This window comes from Sinocyclocheilus anshuiensis, unplaced genomic scaffold (genome assembly GCF_001515605.1).
Source record: "Sinocyclocheilus anshuiensis isolate Anshui unplaced genomic scaffold, SAMN03320099.WGS_v1.1 scaffold86, whole genome shotgun sequence".
Lineage (NCBI taxonomy): Eukaryota > Metazoa > Chordata > Actinopteri > Cypriniformes > Cyprinidae > Sinocyclocheilus > Sinocyclocheilus anshuiensis.
The window spans coordinates 816918-825739 of record NW_015547662.1 but is presented as its reverse complement, the minus strand read 5'-3'; the positions used below and the strand labels follow the sequence as shown (position 1 = coordinate 825739).

Sequence of the window (8822 nt, the reverse complement as noted above, 5' to 3'; positions counted from 1 at the left end):
AAAAAAGAACAAATCAACGTATAATTTACAGTAAAAAAACTGTAAACTGATATTCCCAGAATTCCCTGCGTGACACTCCACATTTGAAAGTATTTTGTTGAAATAATCATGTTTCTTAATAGTTTTGTCATGTTTGTTATCAGTGGGTTTATGTTACATCTTCTGTTGTTTAATGAATGTTTATTGCATTATTTAAGAGTCATGTGTGTTACCATGATGGTGTTTAGTGTTTGCTTGAATGACTCTGTGTGCCTTCTATATATTAGTATATACTTCAGCTTGTGGAAAAGCTTCTTGTGATGAACTGATTCTTCATATTGCTGTCTCTTTTACCACCTGCATTATTATGGTGGTTGTCAATTTATGTTAAAGATTCAAAACAGATTTTAGTAGCAGTGTGCATTGTTGAATTTGCTAGTTTACACTCACATTTTCTTGTTTGTAAATTATTCGTTTTATACTGTAAAATTTACAGTTTGTTCTGCAAATGTTTTTACAGTTTTTCTGTATTTTTTTACAAAATTATTCTGGCAACCACAGCTGCCAAAATTATTATTATTATTATTTATTTTTTTAGTGTACCCTTAGTTATGCTGGTAAATATTATGGTTCTGCTGCTCTACCAGTCTGACTAATACCAAAGCATCATAAGGTTCAGAATGAAAAAGCCTCACTTTAGGATTTATTTGAATTCTTTGTGTTTCAGATCCCAGAAGAGATGTCACGCTGTAGGAACTCTTACATGGAGCAGGGCTTGAGTCCCATGCGGATGGAGGTGTTGGTGGAAGACTGCAGTTCTTGTAGCTACCAAAGTCTCCTCAAAGACAGTACTGATGTCCTGCTTAAAGAAGCCAAGGACAAATTCAAGGGTTATGACAGCTGCTCGACTCCTGAAAACGCTGAGCTCGCAATCAAGAAGGTAAGGAAACTATATAAATACACTCCCTATTCGAGTCACTTGGTCACTCTTTTTCATATTTCCATTTCATGTTCACGCTCACTTCCTTCCTTTGCTCATTTTCTTGATTGTGCCTAATGGAAAAACTGTCTTTTTTCCTTATATCACTTTTTTTTTTTTTCCGTGTGAAAGTATCATTTCCCAGCTCTGTTTTGGCCTAGAGCCCAGCATGACATCAGTTTGTCGGTTGTTCTAGCACTTCTCATTGACCAAAACACACTTGTGTTCACTCAGTTCTCTAGTCCTTGGACAGTGTTTCATGTACCCATAAAGTAGGGCTGTCCAGTCCTGCTCTTGGAAGACCTCTATCCTACAGAGTTTAGCTCAAACCCTAATTAAACATATTTGAACCAGTTAATCAAGGTCTTCAGGAATACTTAGAAACTTCCAGTTAAGTGTATTCAGGCAGGTTGGAGCTAACCTCTGCAGGGCAGTGGCCCTCCAGGAGCAGACTGGACATCCTCTGAGCTAGGATGAAATCACATTGATGACTGCGGTGATCCTGCTAGTGAGGAACAAAAGTAACGAGATGATTGTGCTGGAAGTGTTAATGATTGTTGCGTCATCGTCTTTCATGATAGGTTCAAGACGGGTCGTCTCTGCGACAGTGGAAAGTGTGCGTGGACGTGCCTGCATCGGCTGAGGACATCTTGCAGCGGATTCTGCGGGAGCAGGAACGCTGGGATGAGGACCTGTTAGAGTGCAGGATCGTGGAGACACTGGAGCATAACACGGAAGTCTATCAGTACGTCAGGAACTCAATGGCGCCCCATCCGCCAAGAGACTACGTGATGCTCAGGTGATTACAAACACTCAGTCGTCTTATGTTTTTTATTATTATTATTCTATAACTGTGCTTTAAATTCAAAACCAAAGATTTATTTTGTGTTTATAAAAATCCTAAGAGTGTTTTTTTGTTGTTATTGTTTCGTTTAAGGTCATGGATGACAGACTTGCCCAAGGGAGTGTGTGCTTTGGTGTGTGTGTCAGTGGATCACGAGAGTGCAGGGGTCCTGGGTGTTCGTGCTAATGTTCTGACCTCTCGCTATTACATTGAACCCTGCGGACCCAACAAGAGCCGGCTCACGTACATTTCCAGAATAGACTGCAGGTAAGAGCTGCACAGGAATCTCAACATCTCCTCAGAACAAATACAATCTATAACATTTTTATTTAATGTTCAAATAGAAATTTTAATAAATTAATAGGACAAAGTAGAATTAATAATTAAATATTTTATTATAATTACTTATTATAATTCTACTAATTATAATTACTAAGAAAATATATATTATGAATATTTTCTATTAAATATTTTTAATGTATTTTTTGTTTTAGAATTAAATATTTAAAATATTTAATTATTTTTTCATTTAAATATTTATTTGTAAATATTGTTAGAATTTATTTAATAAATATGTAATGCATATTTTAAATATTATTATTATTATTTATTTTATTAAATTAAATATTTAATCATAATTTAAAATAATACAAATAATAAAATATAATTCTAAAACAAATAATTATTTTATTTTATAGTAAATATTTAATTCAAATATTTTAATTAATACAATGACTACATCACTCACGTACATTTTTTTTTTTCTATTTTAGGGGTCGTTGCCCTGAATGGTACAATAAGCTGTATGGTCACCTGTGTGCTGCAGAGGTGGTGCGGATCCGTGACTCCTTTACCTGCCTGGATAAATAAACACACACACACACACAAACACACACACACAACCTGGCGTGTGCTTTGACGTTTCATTTCACCTCTCTACAAACTCTTACGTTAGAGAGGAAGATGATGATTTTAAACTCCCTTAACATACGATCTGAGCCCTTATATGATACAGACCAACGACTGTGCTGAAATCAACAAGCTACATAGGTCAAAGCTCTTGCCATTTTGATGGCCATCAAACGATAAGCCTGAAAGACTGGAAATGGGCGTTCCTGCTGCTATGACATCATCACTGACGGCACAACGTTTGACCTTGTTACTGATCATGTCATAGGGTGACTACATAAAACGGGAGGTGCTTTTGCTTCTGAGAAGCAAGTATGTATGCGTATTTTTGAATGTGAGCCTATGTATAGTGTGTCTGATTTGAATGCGTGTATTATTGACAAATGAGACATATTCCATGCACGGACACCCGCTGCAATATAGTGTTTAAACCTGTTTCTGTGTGTGTGCGTCACCGTTACATAGTCTGCAAATGTCTGCAAAGCTGTGTACAGTGCTTTCGTAATATTTAAGAGAATAGACTGATGGATGAATGGATGGACAGACATGTTTGTCTATATACAAGACAGAAGGTGGTGGCTGGCACACCTTTGAAAGGAAGACAGGAAATGTGTGATAGAGGAAAAGACTAGAGCATGTAGACACTTAAACTGCACAGAGGGTTCCAACAGCACCAAAGCCAAAGCTGAGACCAATGTGGACCAATTATACATTGCAAAGTAATCCGAGGATTCAACACAGGACTCCAAAGAAAACATAAATACAGTTTACTCACTCTGAGGCCTGTGATTGGTCGAGATCAGTGCTGCAAACCAATAAAATTCATCCAGCTGTCTCGGCCATTTAACATCTTGAGCCCTGGGAAAAGAGAGTGTTACGAAAGACTCAAAGGATAGGAAAAACTTGTTATTTTTGGGTTGGATGTTCAGGTTGGATTATAGGGGCTACCAAGGCAATAATTTTGTCAGAGGATGGTAAAGAATGTACGAGGGGAAATTATGTCTGTTTGTTTGTCAGTGTTAACCAGAAATGAAGTAAAAGTCTAAAATAGTAACAAAGCTTGCATTTACACTTAACTATAACCAGGCCTGCGGTCACGTCATCAAAGTAGGAGTGCTGCGATCACCCAACCGATTTCTTTCTGACGTGATGCTTCGGATGAGTCCAGTACTCCTATTGAGGTGCTTTATGATTGTCGGTTCTGGGTTCGATGTCTCGATTTATTGCTACTTGCGTGCCTGTCCATGGCGGTGTATCATAAACGTGTGTAAATTAAATGTATGCTGCCAAACTGAGAATAACGCATGACAATGACAGTTAACTTAAACCGCTCTGTATTTATATCACTCATATCGTGTTTTTGTATGTATCTTATTTTAATGTAAATGTTACACTAAGTTACAGAAATGAGAAAGTTTTTTATTATTAATGTTATTTCTTTACAGATTAATCGTGGTCAAAATGCACTATTAAATGTATTAAAACAGCATGAATGGCTTTCATCTATGATGTTTTTGTGTTTACCTTAACTAAGGTTATTAATTTCATACATGTTCATGCATATATATTTTTAACAAATTTCTGTATAGTTATGTTCAACACATTATTAATAGCAAATAGATACTAAACTTGAACTGCAAAATTTAAAAAAAATTGCTAAAGATTGTGAAGTCCTACACTTAAGATTTACAGTATTGAAAAATTAACATACACGGTTGTAGTGCTTTTCTGGGAACTGAAATCAAGCCAGAAAAGGAGAGATAAGATACGTGTGTGTGAAAGAAAATTTGGGTGGAAGTACGAGAGAGTGAGAGAAGAACATTCCAGAGTTTTCCCTCTCACTTCTGAGAATGAGCTGAAGGAGAGTTCCCACAATGATAAATGATAGAGGGAAAACAGGGCAACAAATTTCTCCAGATTGTGTGTATTTGCCATTTATGACTACATGACTACAAGAAAACTATGAAAGACAAAATTGGGGAGGGGAAAAACACACACACACAAACAAACAAACAGAGACACAGTGGCATGGATTTTATGAAATTCATTAAATGGCCCTAATATGCCAAAAATCAATACATTATTAAATGTGTCATTTACTCTTGTTGGTACATTTCTCCTATGCTTAATAAAGCAGCAATATCAGCAATTATTTATATATCTACATAATCATTGTCTAAATGTATTGAGAATACCGTTTCAATGTTTTGCATGTACGTTTATTATTATTAATATTTCGGGGGTTTTTTTCTTTACAGATTGTCTTTTTTTATGAATGCAGGGATTCATATTTTCAGAGAATCATGAAAAACCTAATGTAGCTAAATTTGGACAGTTTAATGTGTGTGATTACATTATAGGTCTACATACGAATAATATGCCAGCCATACAGATATTTGATTTCCACATCTAAATGCTATTTCCGTGTTTAGAGAACATGGCTAATCAGCAAATTACGTACTTGTTTCTCTCAGTCCAGCGGTAATAGGTGATTAATCAACTTCTTAGGGCTTGTTTTGACATTGGAGATAAACCAGTGGAAAACTTCATCCGTCTCAGGCCGAAGAAGTGCCGCTCGTTTGTGAGTGAATACTGCCACCTATTAGGTAACTCAAACTTTGTCATTTGTTTGTTGTAAAAAACAAAAAATGTATACAATATTTTTTTTCCTGACACTTTTACAATATTAAAAAAAAAGGAAACATAACTAAACTAATTTAAAAAAAAACACTAGATCTACTTTTACCAATCCCAAAGCTTTATTTTTATTCACTTCATTTTAAATATACAGCTCTACATGAACCGCTCAGCTGAAATACAAAGTTCAAGATGCATACACAGGATTGTGTGTGAGAGAAAAAAAAAAAAACCTTTTGTAATTATGCTTTTACCAAGGGCTACAAAGTACCCAACTTTAACAATGTATATATACTGTTACCGGCATCCTGTTACATAATCAGCAAATACATTCATCATATTAAATACCACGGTCACCAGTATTTCTTGGTGTTGAAATGTCCTCAAGAGAAGTGTAAAATGTAAACTTGCAAATTACATTCAAGCATTTTTCAAGTTTAAATTGATTTTTATGCATCCTTCTTAATTTATAATATCTATAGTTATACTTATAAAATTGGCAGTTGAGAAAGGCTGTCGCCACAAAACTTCAACATTTTCAACGAACGATTCCCTTTTGACATTCCGTCTTGACAGCCATAGTGAGCTGAAGAGGAGAATTTTGGGAAACGGCTCAGGAAAACAAAAGGCCTCGGATCCTCCTCAACAGACCTTCATGCATTTTTCTAAGTCTCTCCCTTTGCTACATTCACCCAGGAAGTCTTTCTCAGAAAGTTCTTCACCCAGAAAGTCTTTCTTAGAAAGTTCTTCACCCAGGAAGTCTTTTTCAGAAAGTTGTTCATCCAGTGTCTCTGGTATAGGACCCTCGTCCATTTTCACTCAAGTCTTTGTCCTCTCTGTGTGGCCCTTTTACCAGGATGTGAAAAAGGGTCTCTTGCAGTGAAAGGTCTGGGTAAAAGCATTGCCCAGTTGGACCACACGACCCTGGCCTCCCCCGCGGCTCCTCTCCACCACCACACGAGGCATCTGCACTAACTGGATGGGGCTCTTCCCGTCTTTGAAAGCCTGGGTCAGGTTTAAGATCTATTCGATAAGAAAAGACAAGTATGATAATACATACATGATTTTACAGTTTGCTTCAAATACTATATACAGTACTTTTCAAACCTTCGTTTTTTTTAAAACAATTATATTTTATCATTTTTATTCAGCAAGGATGCATTACGTTATCAAAGTGATAGTAAAAAATCTAGTATATATATATATTTTTTTTTTAAATAAATGCTTTATATTTATCAAAGAATAAAAAAAATGCATTGCCGTTTCCATAAAATATTAAGCAGCACAACTGTTCTGTTTTCAACAGAAATAATAAATGTTTTTGAGCATCAAATCAGTATTTTACAATGATTTCTGAAGAATCATGTGACACTGAAGACTGGAGTACTGTCTGCTGAAAAATCAGCTTTTTTGTAAATTGTAATATTTCACAATATTACAGTTTTATTACTGTATTTCTAACCAAATTTCAAACATGTTAAAATAATCCTAATGACCCCAAACTTTTGAACAGTAGTGTATAATAGTATATTAAAGACCACTGGACAAACTGAGCCAAAACACAATCTTTTTTTATTTGGCAATGCAAAATCTGAGGTCTTAATTCAAGTCTATGTGATAGGCTGAAAATAGCATCCCGGCTGGGTGTATTAATATACGTTAGCTGTGAATTTTTCATTATGAAGAGCTTCAGCGTTTAGGGAGAATGAAGCATGTGAGAACAGAATACTATTTCTGGAATAGCAGAGAAAGCATAATGTAAAATCATCTCAAAGCATAAAACTTACCTGTCCTCTCATAACAGACATCTGTTTCTCAAACATGGTTTTGTCAAACCCTTTATCTGTCTGAAAACACAGTTATTAATGTGAAAAGTCATTTAATTGTAAAAAAGAATATTCATCCATACTAGGATTCTTGCAAATGAATGCACAAATGATCAACCTACTTTACTGCAAACCAGTGAGTAGGACTGTACTGACATCACAGAAAAGAGATCAGGGTCAGGTCACTTGCAGAGATCAGTTAGTAATTTATCTAGACTTTTTCTTGGTTTTGTGATTTTTTTTTTTAGCTTGAATATTTCTAGCAGAGCAACATAAAACGGGATGAATTTAGACAACTTTTGTAAGGGTTTTAGTGACAGCATGCTAAGCATCAAGCCTGCTAACAGAAACAAGACTGACAGCATGCTAAAGCCCTATCCAAGAAGTTAAGTCTCCAAGTAAACTACAGCCAAAGCAACATTTTAATAACAAATTCACTGCATTGAATGGTAAGAATGCAAGTACAACCCTGGTAAGACTTAATCTTGTGACAGTGAGATTTCCTACCTTGAACATCTCATAAAGGTCCTCACAGAGGTCCTGTACAAAGTTCATGTCAGAAATGCGAGAGAGCACAAGGTCTCTTGTCTCCTGGGAAAAGGCCACTTTGGCCTGAGGCAACCATGCCCAGTGGAACGGATCTACATATGCACCAAGATGAAGAACAATCATTTCATCTGTTAAGTATGATCACTTATACACTACCAGTAAAATCTGGACATACTAGACTGTATTATGTTTGCCATGATCTTAAATAATCTTTAGATCTAAATGTTTATGCTTAAAATGTTTGAAATGCACTTGGTAGACAGATAGAAACTGTGGATATGTGGTAACTCTTGGATATGGTTTTAAAAGCATTTTTGGTATAAACTTCATACTTTCATTCAGTAAGGACACATTGATTAAACGACAATGAAGCCATTTATAATATCACAAAAGATTTCCATTTCAAATAAATGCTGTTCTGTCTATTCAAAGAATCCTAAAATCACAGTTTCCACAAAAATATTAAGCATTATTAAACATTAAACATGAAAACTGAAGTAATGACTGCAGAAAAATCAGCATTACCTCCACAGGAATAATTTACATTTTAAATATTAAAATAGAATACAGTTGTTTTAAACGTAAAAAATAAGAACTGTAAAAACAAGAGAAAAAAAAAAAAAATTCTTACATGCTCTCCACTCATCGGGGTGTTTAAAAGGGAAGGCCAAACCATTATCTATAGCGGCTATCTGTATGGCTGAGTCTTTTGGATCAGTCCATTCAGATTCCTGAGAAGAGACACACGGAAGAGAAACATTTGTACGGGACTGGGAAGCAATCATCACATCCACAATATTACCTCTGCAGCAACTTGATCAACAGAGATATATAAAAAAAACTAGTGGTCGACCGATATATCGCCAAGGCCGATATATCGGCCGATATTTGGCATTTTTTAAATATCGGCATCGGCCGACAAGTTTTCCTGTTTGGCCGATGCGTTCGAGGCGGTACTTTTATTTTGACGGCGCTGACAGCGGCTGGTGCTCACCTTCTCCCTCTTGTTTGCCGTCGTCGTTAAGAGTTCTGTCTAATACGGATATAAGTCTATCTAATAATCAGACAGAACAGTTAAACAAAGGAATTAAAATGTATA

General features: G+C 35.7%; 2 protein-coding genes across 5 annotated transcripts in view; one reads left to right on the top strand and one right to left on the bottom strand.

The window, feature by feature from the left end:
* Positions 1-4201, top strand: part of LOC107702327 (rho GTPase-activating protein 7-like) — a 101853-nt gene extending 97652 nt beyond the window's left edge. For all 3 annotated transcript variants that reach the window (XM_016504605.1, XM_016504606.1, XM_016504607.1), the window contains 4 exons: positions 707-919; positions 1540-1757; positions 1896-2069; positions 2576-4201. In XM_016504605.1, coding sequence (XP_016360091.1) covers positions 707-919; positions 1540-1757; positions 1896-2069; positions 2576-2672 — 702 coding nt within the window. In that variant the 3' untranslated portion in view covers positions 2673-4201. The remainder of the gene's footprint in view (positions 1-706; positions 920-1539; positions 1758-1895; positions 2070-2575) is intronic.
* A 1261-nt stretch (positions 4202-5462) lies between these two features.
* Positions 5463-8822, bottom strand: part of LOC107702326 (phosphatidylinositol 4-kinase type 2-beta) — a 21355-nt gene continuing 17995 nt past the window's right edge. For both annotated transcript variants that reach the window (XM_016504604.1, XM_016504603.1), the window contains exons 7-10: positions 8355-8454; positions 7682-7815; positions 7136-7195; positions 5463-6371 (exon numbers count right to left, since the gene is read on the bottom strand). In XM_016504604.1, the coding sequence (XP_016360090.1) occupies positions 6198-6371; positions 7136-7195; positions 7682-7815; positions 8355-8454 (468 nt within the window). In that variant the 3' untranslated portion in view covers positions 5463-6197. The remainder of the gene's footprint in view (positions 6372-7135; positions 7196-7681; positions 7816-8354; positions 8455-8822) is intronic.